Source organism: Echiichthys vipera, assembly GCF_963691815.1.
Source record: "Echiichthys vipera genome assembly, chromosome: X".
In the NCBI taxonomy this organism is placed as follows: Eukaryota; Metazoa; Chordata; class Actinopteri; order Perciformes; family Trachinidae; genus Echiichthys; species Echiichthys vipera.
In genome coordinates, this window is record NC_139825.1 from 15,480,203 (window position 1) to 15,506,747 (window position 26,545).

General features: G+C 41.8%; 1 protein-coding gene across 1 annotated transcript in view; it reads left to right on the forward strand.

Moving 5' to 3' along the window:
• The window catches only part of LOC310965456 (metabotropic glutamate receptor 4-like), a gene marked incomplete at both ends in the record, with an annotated part of 175,593 nt that extends 150,129 nt beyond the window's left edge, over positions 1–25,464 (forward strand). Inside the window, 2 exons of the mRNA XM_083939061.1 lie at positions 5,800–6,046; positions 25,415–25,464. Coding sequence (XP_083795187.1) covers positions 5,800–6,046; positions 25,415–25,464 — 297 coding nt within the window. The remainder of the gene's footprint in view (positions 1–5,799; positions 6,047–25,414) is intronic.
• Between the last annotated feature and the right edge of the window lie 1,081 nt (positions 25,465–26,545).

Below are 26,545 nucleotides of genomic sequence, written 5' to 3' on the forward strand. Positions count from 1 at the left end.
ATATGTCTTTAACAATGTTTAATTAGTAGGACTTTAGGTTGACTTTACAATAAAGTAGCCAGTGCTGCTGTGCTGGGCTTTATTTAGAAACAAACCTGCGTGACTGATTCTCTGAGCTGTTACATAAACAGTGTTCTTATTTAAGGAATTAACATGTTAAAGCAAACACAACTCATAATCATCTTACTGTAAATGTCAAGCCACACAAAGTCTCACAGCCCACATTGAATTGTCTTTCAAAGCAATTAAATGCTCCACTTCCTCCGGGTCTTGATTTACCTTATTGAGATGCCTATGCGCCCAATCCCACGTTACAGCCAAGCACAGTCATTTATTTGTCATCTGGTGCCAGGATGAATGTAACAAATATCATGGGAGGCTTACTCTATCATTCAAACAATGACATCTGGTCTATCTATGGAGCGTGATCACCGAGCGTTATGCTAGCTTCAGGAATAGATGTGATACCTGCTTACCTGGAGAAACAGTTTAAATCAGCGGCTGCCTCAAAGAAAGCGGGCAGGAGGAGAGGTGTTGGACAAAAGTATGCATGGGAATGAGGCTTCAGCACAATAGGCTCAATTCAAATTCAATCAGCCCACACAAAGAGGTCCTGCCACTACAATGCATGAATGGACTGATGAATTGAGTGGTGCTGTTTATTTTTCTAAGAAGTCTCCATTACACTATTGACACTGTCAACTCGACAACAAATAACTGCTGTTAGTGAACTAGTCAGACACAGAGTGGGAGTTGCGGTGAGTTCAAGGAGACCAGATGTCAGACAGAAGGGTTCTTCTCTGCTACCTGTTACCACCTCCCCCAGTCCCTCTCCATTTCTCTCTTTGTCTCTTTTCGGCACAGCAGATAAACAGCATTATTCACAGTAATGTCCCACAGGCCCAGTAATGCATAATGAAGATTTATGCTACAGAGAAGAGGGAGCTGCACAACATCTTGGACTTCAGAGAGCAGTTGTTGCGTTCATTAGGTCTACAGCTGAGTGGTCCTCACAGCCCTGGCTGTTGACCTCTGGGTGCTCCAATAATCGGTGAACAGGCCAAGAAGCTAATCAAGGCCAAAGAATTGCAATCTTTATAAATGACATTCTTCCATGAAGTAATATTATGTCAACCCCCATCCCCCTAAGGCTTCTGTTTGTTTATTAGCTTAATTAGAGTGCAATTATAGAGAAATCTCATGCAGCAAGCCCCTATGCTGAACATTTCCATAGCATGCTGTGAAATAAGACAGTAGCTTAATTTAGAAAAAAAGAGTTATGCTGTTTAGATTTGATAGTTTGCATCCTGAAGGTTGCATCTCTAGAGGCCGTGGTTGAAAATAGAATCTGTTTACATTCATTAACCCTCAAATTAATCTTACATCATCAGTCATCACAGACTTTCTCACTGCATTGTGTTGCACCCTCTGTAGGCAGTTACAAGTGATTTTTTTCTCCTCTCGCTATATATGGGCCTGTTGTTTTCCTCTGCATCTGCTGTAGATTAGCCTTTAATGCTGACATACACTGCTTCTCATATGTTGTGTTTTGCCTTAAGCATCTGCTGATTGTAGAAGGATGATAGGTGTGAGAAACATACAGCAACTCGCTTTCATGAGCTCGGTCTGTGCATGCTCAGGTGTACTGCAATCAGGAGAAAACAAGTGGTTTTAACGCTGGACTTGGTCTGATGCTGGAAATGGGAGTCCATTTTGTAAGCAAACACACTGTAGTTCCACGAGCCAGTACAGTCAGAGGTGTGTTGGTGCTGTGTGATGAAATACAGTATCAGACAGAAATATACTGATTTCAAATTAGGGCTGGATAATGTTTATTCTTGGTGGAATTGCACTGTGGCAATGTGGTCAAACTGTGTTTTGAGCTATACTGGCAAATTCACAGGACGGGGCCAATATACAAGCAAAGATTAGTTTATTTTAGTAATTCCAGTGGTGATTGCTCTAAGACTAAGAAGCTCAGCTTCCCCTAAAATGGCACAAAAAAGAGAAAAGGAGTGCAATATGTACTGCTGTGTGTACATTTCATTGACTAAATATGCGTTAGAAAGCCGTCATCTTTTGTTTAGAATCAGCTACTTATCACAGGTAACCGGCGCAATTTCCTTCTCATTCATCCCCACAGCACCACAGCCCTTCACAGAGTCGGACTCTCAGCTTCTACTGACTACTGTGGGGAAGCGTAGAGCGGGTTGTTCCACTGCAGCCAAACTAGACGCTCATTGGATAAATGCTGGGCTTTGTCTTCTGCATGAGAGTTGGATGTCTGAGCTGGAACCCTTTTTTTTTTTTAAATGGACAGCTAAATGAGCGATTCAGCGATCTTGAAGAATAAACATCCACTGGAGCATTTTGCAAGTTTTTCATTCCTTTGTTCTGAACTGATCCGGAGACTTTACTGATCCCCAGAGACTTTGTCTTTGTTAAAAAATGACTAGCGTTGTGTTTGGCGACTTTGTTCTGTCACTCTGCAGTTTCTTTCCCCAACGAGCAGCAGCAGCCCGACACTCACAGGCGGTCACACTTCACAGTAGCCTGGCGCAGCAGCTCCAGCTGGGCCAAAGGCCATTTAAGCAGCCTAGCTCTGCTGGCCATTGAGAGTACACTGGTCAAGTCCCTGGAAAAAGACGCCTGGTTTGTACGACAAGGTCACAGATCATTTTCTTGAAAAGTAACAAAGGGTAGAATTTACATGTAACTAAACAAACATATTTATGATGTAGGCCGGAAAAATTAGCTTCTACTCCTTGAAAGACCAGCAGCCACCACTAATCAACACATATGTCAGTTGACAAATGACAACAAATTACAGTACAGGAATGAGAAAGATACTGTACTTTTGAGATACTTTAGAAACAGTGTTGTTCCATTTCACAGAGTTTTTAACATCAACACTGTTTGAAAGCTTTGGAAACACACCTTGCAGATGATTGGTCGACATATGTCAATCAAACTCTTGTCGAAGTAAATTAGGAGAAGAGAGAAAACATCTTTTCTATCAAGAAAAGCCTTCAGATACGTTCTCTTCTCTCAGTGAAGAATAACTCTAGAGTTCTGATAAAACTTATGCTATTGTGCGGCGTCTAAGCTAACCTCTTTAGGAGCCGCCATTGTTGTTTTGAACGAGCGGTCAAGTCTTCTAGTTGTTGTGTGAAAGAGCCGTTGGTTGCAGTCTGTACTTTTTTATATTAAACTTTAAAATGATCCTAATTTTGTATTAATTTTATTGTGTTGTATTGTTTTATATAAAAAATATACTATTTCAGTTCTGTCCCCTTGCTCTATTTCAAATATGGTTAAATAACTCCATAAATAAGTGTTTATTTTCTTTTTATCTTACAGTATAGACTAAGTGACTGCAAAAATGGCTTTTGGCAGCAGAGCGATTTTTTTTCTGTGTATGCTAGTAACAGCTTGAGTTCAACAGTCCATCTCTGAGGCAGCAGTGGACCCAGCACAGAGCAGTTCACTGGTTAAAACTCCTGAAGCTGGGAGGGGACCACTGCAGCTGCTCTCTATCATACAGTCTCCATTCTACCATTCTTCTCTCCAGCCAGTGGTCCCACATGGTACCAGGACTGGCTGAGATGAGATGCAGCCGGTCTGGAGGGAAAGCACAGGGTAGAATCGCAAATAATAAAAACAAACAAGATATTCAAGCAGAGGTCACATCTGGGGAGCTAAACGTTACCCTGCTTTGATGAAAAAGCAGCAGCGGTTGAAACCTCCCCCAGTCAAAAGGAAGATATACCACTAACGGCAGAGTTGTATAAAGATATATGCAGTTTAAGCTGCAAAGTCTTTGAAACAGAGAATGTTTTAGTTGCATCTTACATCATGGCCCCAGAAAACAGTTGATCCCAATCTCCAAGCACATGTTAAGAATATTTGAGTCAATGGTGGTCTAATTACAGTTGTAAATCCATTCTTGTGGTAGCCTGAGAACAATAATACACCCGCTTATTCCCTTTGAGATTCAGATCATTCTCGCCTGCAGCAGTGTTTTATATCTGCTGGTCCCATCCTACAGAGAAAATTAAAAAAAATGTAGTCCTCCTGGGAATTGTTTTTTAAATGACGTCAAAATTGCACTGCATGTATGGAATGCTTAAGTAAAAATAAAATGTTAAATCCAAAAATAAATAAAAAATACTGTTACTGTACTATTCAGTTAACTCCCTTAAGCAGGCAGGAACTGCAAGTATGCCTTATTAAATGCCTTTAAAAGTAAAAAACAAACAAAAATGTTTCTACTTTAAGCAGTAGTGAAAAACTAAAGTAAAAAAGAAAATGTAGCGATAGTTTGTTGTTTCTCATAGAAACAGATGCAGAATGTCAGGCTAAAGAGCAGAAATAATTTTTTTAGGCTATCCATTGTCTCTTAAAATACTGATTTTGAACTACAGACGTAATAGGCACACAATGAGTCAGTACTCACTCAAGATAGTCAATCTGCCACTTTTGCTGCATTTGCGAAATGTTGGCAAAATTGGAAAAAAATGGAATCTGAATTATTCTGAAGTTTATAGTAGTTTAAGATGTGTAACCACATAAAACACCTCTATACAATAGTGATTGGAATATAACTGCTAGTGGTTTTTGTGAAACTTAGCGAGTTTCATCAAGTGGCATATATTAGTGACTTTAATCACAGCTGTTAGAGGAACAGACAAAGCGTCCATGAAACAATCCAGTTGGTTGCCATAGTAGTTGAATTAAATTAATATTAAATCTATAAACAAATTAGCAGATATCTTATGTATATATGTATATATATATATATATATATAATAATCCATGAAACTAATAACAGTAGAATGTAATACAAAGTAAATTAAACACCTTTACACATTGTTGGATAGAGACATTAATTCAGTTGTTCTCCAAAGTACAGTTTTTTTCTCTATACGCTGTAGCCATCACTTCAACAGGTGCAGCTTAAAGTCCATATTGTAGCTGTAAGATATTCAGAGGTCAGAGGCTAAAGTTTTGTTGGTTTTTTTTCACTCGCATACTCATAATTATAGTCTGAACGATTTGACTTGAATGCAGCATATAAGGAGATAGCAAAAACCGTAAAAATACTGAGTTTGAGAGAACTCGAGAGTTTCTGATATAGAGAATGCCAAAATGTTTGGGGGCATTAAAGTCTGCAGTATATTTAAAATGTAACTTTTGTAACACAACCTTCAAGTTAATTCATCTCCGATGGCCAGTCAAGCACTGCCAACATAGTATAATGTATAGAAAATACTGACTCATTAATTTGCTGCAGCTTTGTAAGCAATTCAAATGGAATGATTGAGAATGATACTCAGCATTGCCCTTCCCCGTAATTCAGAGGATTTGACCATGTGTAAAATTTTCACAAGCTTGTTTCTTTTTTATGGGCCTGTTTGTTATGAGTCAGAATGGGATCCAATCGACTGCTGTTATCAAATGTGTGTTCAGGTTGACATGATGGCCATATTAAAACTAGTATGGCAGAAAATTAAACAAGGTTGCCTTGGTTGCATATACCGTAAAAGCAAATGAGATGCTAATTTAAAACAAGTTTTATAACATCACTTGCAGTGAATAGTCTATTGGACACAGTTGAAACGACTTCAACAACAGATTGACCAACTAACGGGTCATTGGATGCTCTAATTAGAAAGATACACAGCAGATGTCACTTGAACTGTACAGGGGTCTACACATTTAGAAAAATCTGCAAAATCCAGTGCCAAATATAGGACTAAATTGTTTGTGTTTTGCATGTTTGGTCTTTGCCTCTTGCAGATGTACATCCAAACAACAACGCTGACCATCTCTGTGAGCCTGAGCGCCTCAGTGTCTCTTGGGTTGCTCTACATGCCAAAGGTCTATGTGGTTCTCTTTCACCCCGAGCAGAATGTGCCTAAGCGCACACGCAGCCTCAAGGCTGTGGTTACCGCCGCTACCATGTCCAACAAATTCAACCCCAAGGCCGGACTCAGACCCAATGGGGAAGCCAAGACCGAGCTCTGCGAAAGCCTCGAAACACAAAGTAAGTGCACATGCTAAACAGGAAGCCTTTGACTAAGAACCCACTATTTTCTATTTTAAATATTTATCACCCACTGCCACAGGGTTATCTCAAGTATTCTTGTTCACTGTTGGGTCAAACGGCTTTACTGAAGCTTAACACTTGTCATAGACAGATTAACAGAGGTGACCTGTATCGATAGAGCATGTGCATTCTAACCCAGGGTGGTGGTGGGGCTTCATACAGGCATTTTATTCATCTTATATGATGTAGAAATTTATTTTACATAGTATTGTATTTGTCTGCCCTGGAATATCTTCAGTTTATTATTTTTTCTCCTTTCTTGGGGTGAATTAAGGGGCCAAACACTGTTAGTTAAGGGAGGAGACCCCGGAAGCTCAGTTTAGCTGTCAGTTGCGAGCTGGAGAGCTCAGACCTTTTTTTCTATGGGAGTAGCCATGAGATTGTTCACAATGTGACTGTCTTGTTTCTTTTATGTTGTTTTGTTGTGTTCTATGTGTGTTTGGGTTGATTTTTTCTTTTTTTCCCTTTTTTTTCCTGTTTTACCCTCCCTCCACACTCTCTTTCTCCACTACTACAGAACACTTCAGGTCATGCAGTATCATTCTAACTAATTATTATTGTTCCTACGACTAATGCTGTAAAGACAGGTACTGGAGTGTGTCTGATTTCCTGGAATACTAAGGGAATGAACAACGCAATCAAAATCTGTAAGGTCCTGACACAGTTACAACACCTTAAGGGGGATGTGATGTTTCTGCAGGAAACACATCTCAAATCAGCTGACATTCCACGTATTAAGAGGGCGTGGATTTATTCCATTTAAGAATTAACAGATAGAGTTAGAGGGGCAGCTATCATCATTCATAAAAGGGTCCTGTTTGAGCAGACAAATGTAATCCTAGATAATGACAGCCGTTTTGTCAGAGTTTTGGGCTCACTCCAAAATTTTCGATTTATGCGCCCAACTGGGATGATAAACAGTTTTTTACATGGCTATTTGCAAAAATCCCAAACGCTGATAGTCATCGCTTTATCATTCAAGATTCAAGATTCAAGAAGCTTTATTTATCCCGAGGGAAATTATTTTGCAACAGTTTCAATACAAAGGTGGAAAAGGATCAGAGTAACAATAAGCATAAACATAAATCAAATCAAAATAAAGCTAACATCGGATAAATCAAGCAATGAACTAATGTGACAGAGTGCAAAAGACATCGTGGTTAAGCGTAGGTATATACAATATACAACAATACGCACATAGGTGGAGACTTCAACCTGGTGCAGGATGTGACTCTTGACAGGTCTTCTCCTACACAGGTTACGCTATCCAAATCAGCACACATAGTAAAAACATTTTCAGTTGGGAATTTCGGATCCTTGGAGGTTTAGAAACCCCCATGGGAAAGCTTTCTCCTTTTTATCCCATGTACACCACACATTCTCTCGAATTGATTTCCTTTTACTCTATAACAATCTCCTCGACTGTGTGAATGCATGTGAATACTCCCAATAATCACCCCTGACCACGCTCCTACCACAGTCGACATTAGTTTCCCACGGGATACAATTCCATGTTCACTATAAAGGTTCAGCTCACACTTACTGTCGGATAGCCAGTTTAAAGATTTTGTTGCGACTCAAATCCGCTCTTACATAGAGTTTATTGACACCCCTGACATCAGCAGTGGCACGCTGTGGGAAGCGCTTAAAGCTATCCTATGTTTCTCAAATGAGAAGGACTGAACGAGCTAGGCTGGTGGAAATTGCAGAGTAACTGGTGAAATTCGATGGAACCTACTCCATCTCTGTTGGAGGTGCATGAAGTGACCAAGTCTATGCAAAACAGGAAATCTCCTGGCCTCAATGGTTTTACAGTCGAGTTCTTTAAAGCGTACTTGGAGCTGTTGGCCCCCATCATTGTGATAATGTTCATTGAATCCTTTACGCAGACTGCAAGCGACCTTGTACGAGGTATCTATTTCATTGCTCCTGAAGAAAGCTACAGACCGGTCTCACTTTTAAACATAGACTTTAAGATCCTTGCAAAGATCCTCACCCTCCGCCTCCAAAGTGTGATGTCATCAATAATTTTGCTAGACAAGACAGGCTCCATATTAGGGAGACATCCATTCTTCAATACCAGAAGGCTGCCAAACATTATATTCTCGCCTGGGTCGGACACTCCCTAGGTCGTGGTGGCGCTGGATGCAGAGAAAGCCTTCGACCAGGTGGAATGGGGCTTTCCATTTTTCATTTTGGAGAAATTTGGTTTTGATTCAAATTGTATTTCTTGGGTTAAGCTTCTATATGTAACCCCCTCTGCATCTGTAAACAGTCAGCTCAGCATATTTGCCTCTCAAAGGTGGGGGCTGTCCGCTCTCACCCTTGTTGTTCAACATAGCCATCGAACCATTAGCCATCTGGCTTGGAAACCAGAATGAGTTTGAAGGCATCACTCGTTTGGTCTAGTCCACAAACTTTCCTTATTTTTTTGTCAACAACTTGGCGAGATCACCCCCACAATCCACATTTCCCTTTAAAACAGCTGACAAGGGGATCAAGTATTTTGGGGTGTTTATCACCAGCTCCTTCAGGGACCTTTTTCAAAAGAACTTCCAGCCACTATTAGATAAATGCAAGTCAGACTTGTCTAGGTGGGCGGGCCTCCTACTATCTCTTGCAGGCAGGGTTAATCATATTAAGATGGTAATTTTACCAAAGTTTCTATATCTTTTTTAACATATCCCAATTTGCCTTGGTAAATTAACTTAATGCCTTTATTTGGCAGTAAGCTTGTGAATGTTCTCAATTGTCCAGGTCATCGTTATCACAGCTTGACTGTTATGTTAATCAACATACAGGAATGAAGGATTTACACCATAAACTAAGAAACACTAACAAAGAAAGAAGGAAAACCCTGGTTATTTTCTACATTTCCCCCTTTTTACACAAAGTGTCAAATCATTTTTTGGAAATAACCTGGTAACAACTAATTTGTTCTATGACTACACACTGCAAACATTAGTATAGGTTAACTTCTAACTCTCCGAATATAACAAGGAAAATTTCTATTCACACCATTTCTTCATCTGAGCCACAATATAGGTTTCTGTGCTTTATTTTGCCTCATTCGATGCCATGGACGCCATTTTCTTCTCCCTTCCATGTTCTTCTGGTGTCAGAGGTTACCAGCATTTAACACACCATCGGAAAACAAGTCTTTACCACTGTCTCATTTCTTTTCTTCTTTAGCACCATCATCTGCAATGGCATTGCCCTGTGAAAACTGAGTTGTTACAGTCAGTGTGAACTCTTTTAACTGTAAACATGTAAATGTGTTGGAGACAAAAGGTTTTCCTGTAGAAGTGAGAATGCCACAGTTTTTCCCAGAGTGTGAAAGTTATGGACACTCTTAAAGCATATGGGGACTCAATGACATTGTATCATCTGTTGGGCCTAGAATGAAAACCACAGATTAATACAAATAACTCTGTCGCCTTAGCAAACAAGTTATTTGGCAGTTTATTTCATAGGCAAACACAGAAAGAGCAGTTAAATGGATTCCTCGCAGAACCATCTATAAAGAAAAACAGAATCATCGTTAGACACTATGTATCAAACAATGCATCCCATGGTTTTGATCCACCGTTAAACATTTCCATCCAAGAATGGTTCTCCATCATCAGCTGTAGGATCAAAAGCTCAAAAATTTAAGACAGTGCAGCGCTTCAGGCTGACATAAAAAGTGTGACAATGAGTACTATGCAGAACGTGCACACTTCAAAAATACAATAGGGTCAGCTATTAATTTGTTAGTATTTGTTAGCCGACGTAAAACTGCTGACATACAACTATCATGTAACAATTAAAAAGATTAGTTTGTTGAAACAATCAGAGCTCAATCAGGTAGGTCAGTTTAAGTCGGTAGAGGCTGTTTGCCTCAGCAGTCACAGTCTAAAAAGTCAGTCATTGGCCAAGTTTCTGTAAAGTCTTCTTCCTGCTTTGCTACAGTGCGGACGCTTTTCTACTTGCTCTCGCCTTTGCTTGCATTTTTTTGCTACTATCTGCTACTATTTGCTTCTCCTCAATAAGAAACAAAGAGCAACAGCTCCTGGATACTTACAAAACCAGTGGGATTATATTTCTTTTAGATAACAGAGGCATTTTTCAATATTTTTACGACTTCCTCAACGCTAGGCAGGGAGGCCTACCATTCAAGATAAGCCTGAGCCTCTGCTACAGTGCTAAAGGTAATCACCAGAAGATGCCTCCCTTCTCTATGGAAGATTACCACAAACTACTACAGAAGATTTTGCTGCTGGAAACAAAAATTAATCGGTTAGAAGTATTTATAGAAGTGAATGGATATTGTGACAACAATACCACCCTAGCACTGACTGAAAACAGTGGACAGGGGCATGCCAGAACCCAGCAAACTAGCAATGATGAAGCTACGAGGAAACGGGAGGTCCCTGTACAGGGTAATAAATCTACCAGCGATAATCCTCCCTGGAACACACTTGGGGCAAAGCCAAAGAGAAGACCACCTCCCTGCGACAAGGGAGAACGGATAACCGGGAGGACCCAGCGCCCCGATATCTCTGATCTGACCGGTTGGCCTGCGCTACCATCTCCATCCAGGCATAGCGCTTCATCAACTCCCCTGCCACGTAGGACACAGCAGCGGACAGCTGAGAAGAGGAAAAGTACCAAGAAACTTCCCCAGCAAGCAAGTGTTCAACTAAAGAACAGGTATGCTCCACTGTTGCCTGACAATGGATCCCCCTCTGATTGCCTGAATAACCCACCATCACCACGCAGAAGGGTAAGACCTGCTAACTTAAAACCACCGAGAAAGCTAACAAGTGGGCCTGAAAATCTGATTGTGGGTGACTTTTCTGTAAAAGATATGAAAAGCAATAATAACACCAAAGTACTCTGCTTTCCGAAGGATACGGTGTCTGACTTGGAAAAAAGAATCCTGGATATTGTGGCTGCACACCCAAGTGTGAAAAATATCATTCTGCACATTGGTTTTAATGACATTGAAAAACAACAATCAAGGGAGCTGAGAGAGCACTTCAATAAACTCTTTGAAACAGTCAGCGCTGTGAATGCTGAGGTGTTTATCAGTGGTCCTCTACCCCCGATCAGGAGAGGAGCTGAGAGATTCAGTCGACTTTACTCGCTGAATGAGTGGCTCGCCAGCGTTTTTCTTGCTCGTTCGATGCATTTTATTGACAATTTTAGCTTTTTCTGGGACCGCAGGCATCTTTTTAAGGCAGACGGACTTTGTCTAAATAAGCTGGGAGTAAAGCTTTTCATGACCAACATGTCTTACTTCCTGCGTCATCCATCTATCATCACTTCCAAGGACAAGAGACAAGAGGAACTAACGGAAAAGACAGACACAACACAGCTTATCATGAACGTCGAAGGAGGACCGCCATTGCAAAAGGAGAGCGCTGACCATGAGAGACACTGGAGCAAAGAGGAGACGTGTCCATCCCCCTCTACCTCCCCTTTCATTTCAAATGGGCATGAAGATCCCTCCCCCACACCCCCCAAGCCTAAATCCAGGTCTCCATCCTTCTCCCTTCCTCAAGTAAGCCTTTCTCCCCCCTTATACCCTTTGGAGTTCCGGGAGCTACCCCCACCCACTCCCCGCCCTACCCCTATTTTTACCCCCCTTGACCGACCTCAGCGATCCCCCCCTCAGCGTCATCTCAGTGGCACCTCCCTCCCACCCCCCCCCCCCCCTCCACGAAGGCGTGCTTCACAAACCCTCAGCCCTACTCCGCCCCTCTTACGTAAACCCCCTCTACGCCCTCAACGTCCACCTCCAGTAGTTCATTCCAGCTCTGACGCTGCCCACTCCTCCTCCCCCTCATGGCCACCCCCGCCCCGCCCTGACAGCAGTCCTGTATTGATACAGAACAGGGTTCAGCAGTAGACCACATTATCAGCTGGGCCCAAGGCTGCCTACGTCAAAGCTTGGCACCTTCTACATTCCTGTTGTGACTACCAAGAGAGAGAACATTGGGAAACGTAGACACCCTGCTAACCTAAACAATCTCATTCCTATCCTCTCCAAAACAAAGTCAACATCGAAGCCTGTCAATAACACCATTAGGATGGGTCTGCTCAATGTTAGGTCTCTGAATAACAAATCATTTTTAGTCAACGATTTCATTACTACTTCCAAACTTGATTTTATGTTTTTAACTGAAACATGACTGGAGCAATATAACAGTGCAAGCATTCTGATCGAGACAGCACCCCCCAACTATAACTTTATTGATGTATGTAGATCTGGGAAAAGGGGGGGAGGGGTTGCTGCTATATTTAAAAACATATTTCAGGGGAAACAGATGTCACTTGGTGATTTTACATCATTCGAATACCTGTGTGCTGTGTTGAAATGCTCTCCCAAAATTCTTCTGTTAATTATTTACAGGCCACCTAAATACTCAGCAAATTTTTTCGATGATTTTACCGAATTATTGTCTAGTATCTCCACTGACTTTGACTGCCTAGTTATAACTGGTGACTTTAATTTTCATATTGACGATTCGAATGGCAAAGGTGGAAAAGAACTTTTTACTATTTTAGATACATTTGACCTGTCTCAACATGTGAAAGAGGCTACTCATTGTAAAGGACACACCCTGGACCTGATTATCACAAAAGGTCTCAATGTTTCTGATGTTCTTGTGACTGATCTTTCATTGTCTGATCACTTCTGTGTTTTCTTTAATATTTCTTTAATTCCGGAGACACAAACAGAATCAAAGAATGTCAAAAAGCGCTACATCAATGAACATGCTAATGTACTCTTTAAAAATGCCATCTCCTCGCTACCACCTCTAAACCCATGCCATGCTGATGATCTTGTAAACAACTTTAATTCCAAAATTGTGAATATCATAGATGTCATTGCACCGGTTACAGTTAAAACGATTTCTGGTAAGCAAAAGGCACCCTGGAGAAAAGCTGCTGTTGTAACAGCCCAGAGAAGAGAGTGCAGGAAGGCTGAACGAATCTGGCGAAATACAAAACTTCATATTCACCATGACATCTATAAAGAGAGGCTCCAGGCCTACAATTTAGTCTTAAAAAGCCCTAGAGAAACATTCTTCTCCAATATCATAAACAGCAACACTAATAAGTCCAAAACCCTATTTGCAACTGTCGACAGACTGACCAACCCCCCAACACAAATACCAGCCGAACTCCATTCCACACAGAAATGCAATGAGTTTGCATTCTTTTATACTGATAAAATTGAAGGCATCAGACATGCCATCGATATCTCAAACAAAAAAGTTGGATCACCAGCCCGTTTAGGCCAAAATATCACAGCAATGATGGCAAGCTTTAATGCCATAGACTCTAAAACTCTAGTGGAAACAGTGACAGATCTAAAGCCATCCACCTGCTGTCTTGATGCTTTACCTACCAACTTCTTTAAGAATGTTTTTGACTGCCTATCAACAGACGTATTGCAAATAGTTAATAACTCTATTCAATCGGGGAATTTCCCAAAGGCCTTCAAAACTGCAGTCATTAAACCTCTTCTAAAAAAGCGGAGCCTAGATGCCTCTATTATCAACAACTACAGACCAATTTCAAATCTACCATTCATAAGTAAAATAATTGAGAAAGTTGTACTCCAACAACTAACTCACTTCTTGGCTTCTACTGGCTGCCACAACAACCTCCAGTCAGGATTTAGACCTTTTCATAGCACAGAGACGGCCCTTATTAAAGTTATAAATGACATCCGTCTTAACACAGACTCTGGCAAAACTTCAGTACTAATGCTATTGGACCTCAGTGCTGCATTTGACACTGTCGACCACTCAATACTTTTGGACAGGTTGGAAAACTGGGTGGGGCTCTCAGGCACAGTCCTAAACTGGTTCAAGTCATATCTACAAGATAGGAACTATTTTGTTTCCATTGGCGACTTTGTATCAGAACAAACCAACGTAACGTGTGGAGTCCCCCAAGGTTCAATCTCGGGGCCGACTTTATTTAACATCTATATGCTCCCACTAGGACAAATCATGCAAAATAATAACATTGACCACCATTGCTATGCCGATGACACCCAAATCTATGTAGCGCTATCACCAAATGACTATCGCCCCATAGATCTACTGTGCCAGTGCATTGAGCAAGTCAAACACTGGATGTGCCAAAATTTCCTTCAACTAAATGAGGATAAAACTGAGATAATTGTTTTTGGTGCTAAGAAAGAAAGGTTTAAAGTCATCCAACACCTTCAATCACTGTCCCTGAAAACCTCAAATAAAGCCAGAAATCTTGGGGTTATTATGGATTCTGATTTACATTTCGACAGTCACATCAAATCAGTAACAAAATCGGCCTACTATCACCTTAAAAATGTAACAAGACTTAGAGGGCTCATGTCAGCTCAAGACTTAGAAAAACTTGTCCATGCCTTTATAACCAGTAGACTAGACTACTGTAATGGTCTCCTTGCAGGTCTTCCCAAAAAAAACGTCAGGCAGCTACAGCTTGTTCAGAACGCTGCTGCTAGAGTTCTAACAAAGACCAAAAAACCGTGATATTCAAACTCTACAGGAATTACAGACAGCAGACCACGCAGGTTCTCGAACTGTCTACCTAGGTTACCACACCTTCTTCAGAGCCTCAAAATCACACAGAAAACGAAGCTAGTCTTCAAAACCACAAAGGACATATGAAGACGGTCACGACCTCCACAAAGGACTCATCGGACCCTATATTCAAACCTCACAGAAATTACAGAATATCTTGACAGCAGACCATACAGGTTCTCGAGCTGTCATCCTAGTTTTCACACACCTTCTTCTGAGCTTCAAAACCCCACAGGTAAATGAAGCTTGTCTTCACAATTACACACGAGATATGATCTAAAAAACACTGAACTCACGTTTAAAATGGATGGAGCGTCCGCTGTCCAGCACCGGTTCCTGACATCAGGCGGAATCCTGTTCTCCTTGGTGGAGTGGAACTTCCCTTACCGGTTTAACCTTCAGTCAGGACTCAGGCGCTGTCAGCGGAGCGTCCATCCCATCCTTGTCGTAAAATTGTGAAAGAAATTATCTGGAGTCCTCAGTGTTTCTCAAATAATGTCTTTACTAAACTGCATGCATACAGGAGAGACTGCCTCAAACAGGCTCAAACGATCTCTCCCTTTCTCCAAGTCACTTCAGCATATATACATTCACATCAAAGCACCTTACAAACACAAGGACATCAAAGTAACAAAAACACACTACACAATGTTAATGACCCCAGTGGATGTTATCAGTGTTTTACGACCACCAAATGTCACCATTTGCAAACCATGTGACTCCTCTCCGTATTCCCCCAGGACTCATTCACACTTTGACTGTTATGTTAATCATCATACAGGAACCAAGGATTTACATCATAAACTAAGAAACGTTAACAAAGAAAGAAGGTAAACCCTGGTTATTTTCCACAATCCCCAAGCAATTTCAGTCAAAAGCGGTCCCAGCCTGGTCAGATGCATACATGAACTGATTAAGCCTCTTGGATGAGAAGTGAAACTTTCTAGATTCTTGTGGTAGCCTGAGAAAAATATTTCTAGACAAATAACCAAGTCCAGCTGAAATAGCTTTAGGTATTTATTTGGCAGAATAAACCAGCCCTTATCAAAAAAACATATTCTTCAACTCCCTAAACCTGAAGGGGGACTGGCACTCCCTAATTTCAGCCACTACTTCTGGGCTTGCAACATTAATAAGCTTTTACATTGGCTTCGCAGTGAAGTTATAGATGTCTGCCCACCCTGGGCTCACACTGAAATAACATCTCCTTCCTGCTCTTTGCATACTACAATTTGCTCACAGCTCCCCATAACCGCTTATAAGGTCTCATCTAATTCGCTTGTCGCCAATAACATTAAAATTTGGATCCAGTTCAGGAAGCAGTATGGCATGAAAAAGGGCTTTGATCCAGTTTTGAATAACTTTGCGTTTCTCCAGCACAACTACATGCTAATATCCGCTAACAGACACAGCGCCACCTACTGGCAACAGGAGAATGACAAATATTAACCAATTTAAATTCAACTTACATTGAGGGTTCTACACATGATGTAGGGAAACACAATGCATGTTTTGTGTATGTTGGATAATGGCATGGCAGCCATTTTGTGCTGGCCGCCATAAACAGGAAGTCACTCTAACTTTAGCATGAATTGCCCAAACTGCACTTTATTTCCCAGAGATTGTAAGAGTCAAGGCCTCAGGACAACTACATGCCAACATCGACTAACAGACACAGCACCATCTACTGGCCACAGGAAATCAGAATTATATGGCAAAGGTGTAACCCACGTTAAAAATCTGTATTAAAAATAATTCATTGCATATTAAAAACCAAGATGTTTGAATTAAAAACGCTGAAATTTCATAGTGGAAAAATCAGTTCATGAAATATAATGTTTTGTTTATTATTGAAAAACAGATGTTCGCTTAAAAAAAGAGAACTAAAACTGTTATAAAATATGCTATCTAGAGTTTTAATTTGTAAGAGCTGGGTTGGAGATGTTCCTTCATAAAATCGGAGAGTAGCTCCCGCCCATTGACCTGAGCGGACCGGTTTCACTTCCTATGAAGCTGCTAGGAGAGAGAGAGAAAGAGAGAGTAGCCGCATTGAACACGAGTCACGATACACACACTTTGGGACGGTGAAACCAAATGAGCAATATCAACCGGTTTACATGAAAACTTACATTGTGGTATCTACACTTGATGTAGGGAAACACAATGCATGTTTTGTGTATGTTGGATTTGCATGGCAACCATTTTATCCCGCCCGCAAACAGGAAGTCGCTCTAACTCCAGCATGAATTGCCTAAACTGCACCACATTTCCCAGAGATAATTAGAGTCGAGGCCTGAGGACAACTACATGCCAATATCGACTAAAAGACACAGTGCCATCTACTGGCAACAGAAAATCAGACTTATATGACAAAATTAATCAGATTTACATGAAATTCTCAATATCAAAGGCACACTGTCGCAAGTGCCGGCAACCAGCCATCTCCCTCACATCCACCGGGTCGGAGGGCCAATTCATCGCTGCTTGCAGCTTTAATTTTGAATTTGTTGTTGTTGTTTTTCTCTTTCTTGAATTACTTTATTTATTTTTTGCAATTAGTTGTGTTTGTTTGTTTTTAATTTACTTTACCTATCCGCTTATGTTACATGTTATGCGATTACTTGGTTGGTTAATTTGACCGTGTCTGACGTGGGTTGTTGGGAGGGATAGTGTGTCCATGTTAGGGTTTTCCTGTTTTTGCTATTCTTTTCACCTTAAAGCAGACACCCTGTACAATTATTATACTTTTTCCTGTGTACCTGGGGGGAAAAATGGGGGAAAAAAAGAAAAGAAAATGAAATCGTTGTTCTAAAGTAAAAGGCTGTAGAAAAAGATGAAAATACTGATGAAAAACTCAAGTCATTTATGAAGCCAAATATCTGCCCGCTTCTGAAATGTAAGAATTTGGACGTTTTTATTGTTTTCTATTCATGGAAATGTAATGTCTTTAAGTTTTGGACAAACTGGTCAATTGAAAGACCTCACCTTGTGAGGTCTTTCAATGAGAAATGTGATGGGTGTTTTTCACTGTTTATTGACATGCTATAGATGGAACTATTAATTGAAATAATCAAAGCGATTAATAATTAAAATCATTCTTTGCAGCCAGAGCTCAACACATTGTAAATAATCAAACATCTGACACCCCGTTCTGAAGCAACTGAATCTCTCAGCGTATCTCCTCCTTATCTCAATACCATTAAAGTGCCCCATTCTACTGTATCAGTGACACACCAGCAAAGTAAAGAATGACTTCAGCAATTGAGTCAGCAGAAATTACTCAAGTGTTGTCCAAAACACTCTTCCTCACCTCGCCTCGGGCAGGAGGAAGTTTTAATCGGTCATGTCTGTCAGCAGAGAAGCATTCCCTCCTCCGGGCCTGCATTAACATGGGAATCAAGCTTATTGTCAGAGAATTTCAAGCTGTGTTTACTGCTTTTCGACAGTAGTGAGGAATGATTCCCTTCATAGGAGAATAAAATAGCTGACAGAGTATTTACAGTTAACAGAGAAAACAAAAATCAATATAAACAGTATGACAAAGCACTGTAGTAACAATGGCACACTGCAGTGAGGCCCATTAGAATAGCTACATGTAAACACAGTGCAACATACATTTGTCCTATCTTTTCTTTTCCGTGGGGGGTTAATAGGGCCTTTTGTTACAATAAGTGGCTGGAAGACAAAGACACAGAATTGATAGCCAGCAGCAATTTATATATTTACTGTTTACAGGGGCTGTACAGTGCATGGTTATTTGAATAAGCACCATTTGTCATTGTCATCGCCACTGTGGATGTATGGCTTGATGAAATTGAAAAATTCCTGTCTGGGCCAGCTCCCACGACTGAGATCTGGTGGCAATATGTCAGGGTTTATCTGCTCCACCTCAGCGAATCAGCTAACACAGTTTAGGGAGGCAACTGGAAAGTTGAGGCCTGATAGCTGAAGGAAAAGGGGGGTTGGTGGATGGCAGTTGGCTTTAATCAAACCACCCAGTTGCTGTAGGTAATAAAAGCATGTCTTGAGGTTGAAAATATAGACCAAGTTGAGGATTTTCAGAATCAGAATCAGAATCAGAATCAGGTTTATTGCCAGGCAATTTTCATTGCAAGGAATTTGACTTGATTTGACCGTGGCAAACTAAACATATGGCATTGAATTATATACATGCAATATAAGTGACTGTATTTGTATGACCAGTGCAGGTGGTAGTGTGCAAGTTAAAGTGTCCAGTGAAAAAAAAAAAAGGGGGGGGGTGTTAATATAACACCTGTGATTTGGGTACGTTAATATAACGTATGAGTTCCAGATGTCGTTAATATAACGAATGACAGTTAAGTGTCTTTAACAGAATTCCAAAGCCTGATGGCAGAGGGGAAGAAACTGTTCTTGTGGCGGGAGGTTTTGGTCCTGATGGACCGCAGCCTCCGGCCAGAGGGGAGAGGTTCAAACAGATAGTGTCCAGGGTGGGAGGGATCAGCAGCTATCTTCCCTGCTCTCCTAAGGGTCCTTGAAGAGAAGAGTTCTGGGAGAGAAGGGAGGTTGCAGCCAATCACCTTTTCTGCAGAACGTATGATACACTGAGAGGCAGCAGCGTACCAGACGGTGATGGAGGAGGTGAGGATGGACTCGATGATGGCGGTGTGTGAACTTCTTCAGCTGCCTCAGGAAGTACATCTTCTGCTGAGCCTTCTTGATGAGGGAGCTAATGTTTGGCTCCCACCTGAGGTCCTGGAAGATGATGGTTCCCAGGAAGCGGAAGGACTCCACAGTGTCCACTGGAGAGTCACACAGGATGATGGGGGAGGGTGGGGCTGTGCTCTTTCTGAAGTCTATAGTCATCTCCACTGTTTTTAAAGCAAGTCACCAGATGGTCGATCTCCCATCTGTAGGCAGACTCATCCCCACCAGAGATGAGTCCAATGAGGGTGGTGTCATCCGCGAACTTAAGTAGCTTGACGGACTGGTGACTGGAGGTGCAGTTGTTAGTGTACAGGGAGAAGAGCAGGGGAGAAAGAACACAGCCCTGCGGAGAGCCGGTGCTGATCGTCCTGGAGTCCGAGGTGAGGCTTCCCAGCCTCACGTGCTGCTTCCTGTCCGTCAGGAAGTCAGTGATCCACCTGCAGGTGGAGTCGGGCACGTTGAGTCGAGAAAGCTTGTCCTGCAGACGAGCCGGGATGATTGTGTTGAATGCAGAGCTGAAGTCCACAAACAGGATCCTGATGTAGGATCCTGCAGAGTCCAGATGCTGGAGGATGAAGTGTGTAGCCATGTTAACAGCATCGTCTACAGACCTGTTGGCTCTGTAGGCAAACTGCAGGGGGTCCAGGAGTGAGTCTGTGATGGATTTGAGGTGGGACAAAACCAGGCGCTCAAAGGATTTCATGACCACAGAGGTCAGGGCGACAGGTCTGTAGTGGTTTAATCCAGTGGGTCCTGTTTTTTTGGGGATTGGTATGATGGTGGAGGCCTTGAAGCAAGCTGGCATACGGCATATCTCCAGTGAGGTGTTGAAGATGTCTGTGAACAGAGGAGACAGCTGGTCTGCACAGTGCTTCAGGCAGGATGGCGACACGGAATCTGGCCCAGCAGCTTGGCGGGGGTTCTGTCTCTTGAAGAGCCTGTTAACGTCTCTCTCAAGGACAGACAGAGGTGTCGGGGGAGGGGAGGTGGGGAGGGGCAGCTGGGGTGGTAAGAGGTTTACAGTCTCTATTGTGGTGGTGGGGGGAGAAGGGCTGATGGGCTAGAGCTGGTGGGTAGTGTGGTGGGGGGTGGTGTGAGTACTGTCCAGGTGATCTTCAAAGCGACAGTAGAAGTCGTTGAGGTTGTTGGCAAGGCGTTGATCGTTGGCAGCAGGGGGGGCCCTTGGCTTGTAGTTGGTGATCTGCCTAAGCCCCCTCCAGACAGAGGCAGAAACCTGTAAACCTGTACTTGGCCTCTATGTACTCTGCTCTGTTGCCACTTTTGAAAGCCCTTTCCTTGTCAGACCTCAACTGTCGCAGTCTGGGTGTGAACCAGGGCTTGTCATTGTTATAAGTCACCCTGGTGCGTGTTGGTACACAGCAGTCCTCACAGAAGCTGATGTAGGAGGTCACAGTTTCTGTGTACTCATCCAGACTGGTGGAAGCAGTCCTGAAAACATCCCAGTCAGTACAGTCCAGACACGCCTTTAAGTCCTCTGCAGCTTCACTGGTCCACTTCTTTGATGTCCTCACCACAGGTTTAGAGAGTTTTAGTCTTTGTCTGTAGGCAGGAACCAGGTGGACCATGTTGTGGTCAGAGTGTCCCAGTGCAGCGCGGGTGACGGCGTGATAGGCGTTACTGACTGTTGCGTAACAGTGATTCAGAGTGTTCCCCTCCCTGATTGCACATTTTATAAACTGTCTGTATTTGGGCAATTTGTGATGGAGGTAACCTTTGTTAAAATCCCCGAGGACAATAACTAAGGAGTCCGGGTTGGTCCGCTCCACTTCCAGTATCTGGTTGGCGAGCGCGCGCTGTGCGTCCTGCACGTTGGCCTCTGGTGGAATGTAAACACTGACCAGAATGAAGGAAGTGAACTCACGTGGGGAGTAGAATGGTTTGCAGTTAATAATAAAAGTTTCCAGGAGGGGAGAACAGTGCCGTTGTATCACCGTTACGTCGTTGCACCAGCCGCTGTTGGTGTAGAAACAAATACCTCCACCCTTTGTTTTGCCAGAGAGCCGCATGTCACGGTCCGCTCGGTGAAGCTGGAATTCATCCAGCTGTAGCACAGAGTCCGGGATGTTCTCACACAGCCATGACTTGGTGAAGCAAGTCCTTGTCTCTCCTCAACAGAAGCTGAAGTTCGTCCATTTTATTGCCCAGTGAGCGCACGTTAGAGAGAAATATTCCAGGTAGCGGCGTGCGTCTTCCCCTCTGGCGAAGGCGCAGGAGCGCACCGGCTCGTTTCCCCCTGCGACGGCGTAAAGTTGTAAAGGCGAGGGCACCTTCGACTAAAAAGTTCACCAGAACCGATGTGGGAGCCAGAAATTCGGGAAACAAATCCCGCGGAGTTGTAACCCGAATGTTCATGAGCTGTTCTCTGGTGAAAGACAACTGTGAACCCAAACAAAAAACACTGTTAACAAACAAAACAAGACAAAACAAAGCGCACCAACAAATCGAGGCAGCCATCCGCGGCGCTATCTTGAACATCAACATTTTGGGGGAATTATTGGTATTTATGTTACACTGTGGCATGAGAACTAAAGCCAGGATATATGCAATAATCCTTAAATTGAATACATTTAATTACCTTTTTTTAAAACCCTTTTCATACATTTCAAGATACATACATACAATTCCAATTGCCACCTCAAGTGAAGTAACAGTATATTATACCATGATTTAAGTATGGTGCAGTGGTTAGCACTGTCACCTCACAGCGAGAAGTTTCCCGGTTCACATCCCGGCCTGGGCCTTGCTGTGTGGAGTTTGCATGTTCTCCCTGTGTCTGCGTGTTTTTTCTCTGGACACTCCGGTTTTCCTCCCACAGTCCAAAGCATCCATGCACGTGTTAGGTTAATTGATGATTCTAAAATTGCCCGTAGGTGTGAATGGTTGTCTGTCTCTGTTCGTCTCTATGTGCCCTGCGATAGACTGCCGTTGTGTCCAGGGTGTACCCCGCCTCACGCCTGATGTCAGCTGGGATCGGCTCCAGCCCCCCGCGACCCGACCCTGGGATAAGCAGTTGAAGATGAATGAATGATGATATATCAATTATTATTAAAAGATCTAATCAATCATGTCAATACAAATAAATAATTTGGAATCAAAATGTCATAATAATTCATAGTGAATTATCTTTTTTTTAAAAGTCATAGTATGACAAAAAATATTAGGTATAGTATTATATAACAAATGCCATAAGAAAGTCAAGTATGTCATATTTAAGTATGTCATAAAAAATGTAAAAACAAACATCATAGTATAGTATTTCATTAAAAAGTCAAAGTATAGTATGCCATAAAAAAGTGTTTAAAAAGTCATAGTATAGTATGTCATAAAAATGTAAAAAAAGAAAACTCATACTATAGTATGTCTTAAAAAATGTAAAAAAAAAAAAAAGAAAAGTCAAAGTATAGTATGCCATAAAAAGTGTTTAAAAAAGTCAAAGTATAGTATGCCATAAAAAGTGTTTAAAAAAGTCATAGTATAGTATGTCATAAAATGTAAAAGAAAAAAGAAGTCAAAGTACAGTATGTCATAAAAAAATGTTAAAAAGTCCTATTTTAGTATGTCATAAAAAGTCATAGTATGTCAAAAAAATGTAAAAAAAAGTCATAGTATGTCAAAAATGTAAAAAAAAAAAAGGCATAATTTAGTATGCCATAAAAATGTAAAACAAATTGTAATAGTATGCTGCTGTGTCAGAGGCAAAGCAGCGGGTATGGAAGAAGCCATGGAGAAGGATTTTGGGAAACCATTCTACTCCTCAGGAGGGGGAAACGTCCAAGCTGTTTACAGTAAGGACAGGACGCTGGTGACCTCAGCTGACGAAGTAATTGGGCGGTGGAAGAAGCACTCTGACGAACTCCTAACCCGACTAACACGGCCTCTTTTGTAGAGGCAGAGCTGGAGGCTGATGGGGAATCATTGTCAATATCTCTGCCGGAAGTCAAACAACTCCACAGTGGCAAAGCCCCAGGGGTTGATGAGATTCGTCGTGAAATGCTGAAAGATTTGGGTTGGGAGGGGCTGTCTTGGTTGACAGGTCATTCAACATTGCATGGAAGTCTGGGACAGTGCCAAGGGGGTGGCAGACTGGGGTGGTGGTTCCCCTGTTTAAAAAGGGGGACCAGAGGGTGTGTGCCAATTACAGGGGTATCACACTACTCAGCCTCCCTGGTAAAGTCTACTCCAAGGTGCTGGAAAGGAGGGTTCGTCCTATAGTCGAACCTCAGATTGAAGAGGAACAATGCGAATTCCATCCTGGACGTGGAACAACGGACCAACTCTTCACTCTCGCAAGGATCCTGGAGGGGGCCTGGGAGTATGCCCATCCAGTCTACATGTGCTTTGTGGATCTGGAGAAGGCATATGACCGGGTCCCTCAGGAGATACTGTGGGAGGTGCTGCGGGAGTATGGGCAGAGGGGGTCACTTCTGTGTATCTCTGTACACTCAAAGTGAGAGCTGTGTCCGGATCCTCGGCAGTAAGTCGGATTCGTTCCTGGTGGGGGTTGGCCTCCGCCAGGGTTGCGCTTTGTCACCAATGCTGTTTCTAAAATTTCATGGACAGGATATTGAGGCGTAGTCGTGGAGGGGAGGGGTTGCAGTCCGTTGGGCTGAGGGTCTCGTCTATGCTTGATGATGTCATAAAAATGTAAAAAATAATTGTCACAGTATAGTTTGCCATAAAAATGTTTTTAAAAAGTCATAGTAAGTCATAAAATGTCACAGTTAAGTATGCCTGTGAATGTTCTCATTTGTCCAGGTCATCGTTATCCCCAAAGCAATTTCAGTCAAGAGCAACTGGACTCAGTTATTTGTCTAGGAAGACAGTTCACCTCTCACCCAAGAGGCTTCATCAGTTCAAGTGACCGTCTTCCTAGACAAATAACCAAGGCCAGTTGCTTTTGACGGAAATTGCTTTGGGCATAGTTAAGTATGTCATAAAAATGTGAAAAAACAACAAGTCATATAACCTCTATGATCAAATAAACATAACACAATAAACAGTAAAATTGAATATCTTAGAAAATGTTGTTTCTGACTTTTATGAATTCAGTTCAATTCAATTCAATTCCATTAAATTTAATTTAAAGCCCAAATCCTAGCAAAAGTTAGCTCAGGACACTTTAGAGAGTAGTTAAGACCACACTCTATGACTTATTTCTGATTTACATAGATCCAACCATTCTCCCGTTGTACACTGTCGCGACGAAAACCTTCCTTTTAACAGGCAGGAACGTCAGACAGACCCAGCTCTGTGGAGGACGGACATGTGTCTGCACCGGTTGGGGAGGAAGAAAAGAAGAGAGGAAGAGAGAAAAAATGGACAGATAAAAAGATAGACAGAGAGAAAAAAAGACAGAGACAAAGACAGACAGAGACACACTTCCAGAGATGCAAGCAACTACAAAAGTAACAGTAACTATAATAATACCTATAGTTATGTGAATAATACATGTTCTGGCAATTAATACAGCAGAATAGTAGAAAGAAGCACAGCTAAGGTGACAGAATATGACAATAATAATAATTATGGTGTTAAATATGATCAATGATGAGTAGTGTAGTAGTAGTAGTGAGTAATATTACTAATGATGTTACTATGGCTAGTAATTTTATAATTTGGAAAACTAATGAAAGTATATATGAGTAATTGTAATAATAGCAGCAGGAAGTGTCATGCAGGACCACGGCAGCAGGCACCACTACAATCAGCAGAGACCTGCAAGATGGCAGAGCACAAACAACTCCGGTGAAGAAGTTGAATTAATAACATGCATTTATGAGACATGAATGATACAGACAAAGAGGAGAGAAGCTCAGAGTATCAGGAACATTATTATACCCCAGCAGACAAGGCCTATAGCAGCATAATTAAGCATAGCAAGATCAGAGCCCTAATAACAACTACACTTTTTTACATCAAAACAAGGACAAATAAAACACTTACATGCCCTTCAGAAGTCTTCTACCGCTTATCAGTTACAATAAATCACCTTGAGTCTCTCCTTCTCTTTCAGATTTCTCAACAAAGCAAACCTACATCAGCTACAGTAACCATGCAATCTAAAGGACAGAGGTTCTCTTCATAATTCAGTGTGCAGTGGAGTTTCACACAGCTGGCTTAAAAAATGGATGTGATTGTATAGGTGAAGATCACAGAAGCGTTGCCCAAAGACGTGACATGGCAAGGAAGGACCACAGAGATGGACAAAACAGGGGACCAGAACAGATAACAGTACAATTGCAAGGTTCCATCTTCTGTCTCCCTCACAAGAATACACACACAAAAAAAGAAAAATACTTGCATGACTGATGGATGGAGCTTTCCTTATGAGTGTTTACATTTAAGCTATGCCCTCTTTCAAAGACTTCTCCATCATCTTGGGCACTGCTGACTGAAACTGAACTAAAATCAAGAATATGTTCAGGTGTTCTCAATGTCGTCTGCCAGTTTTGAAAACTGTAATTAATCTTAAAACCCTCAAGGCATCACAAGGGATTAATCAACACCAAAAAGGCATGAAAACATGGTCTATGGATTTTTTGAAAGATGGAGGGTTGTGTTTGTTTTTTTATTTCTAAATGTATCCTAGTGTCATGAGTCAAATGACTGGAAATGACTATCATCACAACAATGCAACAAATCTGTACCAGACTTTTTCCCCCCTCTTCCAGATTTCACTGAGTCAGTAAGAAAGACTATACATAAATGATGGTCTCTGCCAGTTTTGAGCATGCCAGTTTAAACATCCTGTGTTGTGTTGTTAAAAAAAAAAAGAAGAAAAAGAAAAAATAATATCTTTGGAATGCGTTTACACTCTGTTGCAGCGTTGTTAACAATTGTTTGGACCCGGGCCTATTGTACGTTAAAAACTGTTCTCAAATGGTGAAGGTCTAGTGAGTGATTATTTATCTGTGCTTAAGTGAGGCCATGATTTGTATTACCAGCTCACCCAAGGCTGCCACTGCCCTCTGCATACCTGTATGTGCTTTGAAACAAGTGGCTCGTGGTTAAAATAAACAGTATTTTGTCTAGGAGATGTTGCTGTAAGCTGTCGTCCAGGATGAGCCACCCATCACTGCCACCAGCTATTCTCTGGTCACACATAGTGTAAGGGTAAAGCTTAGCTGTGGAGATCCATTAGGAG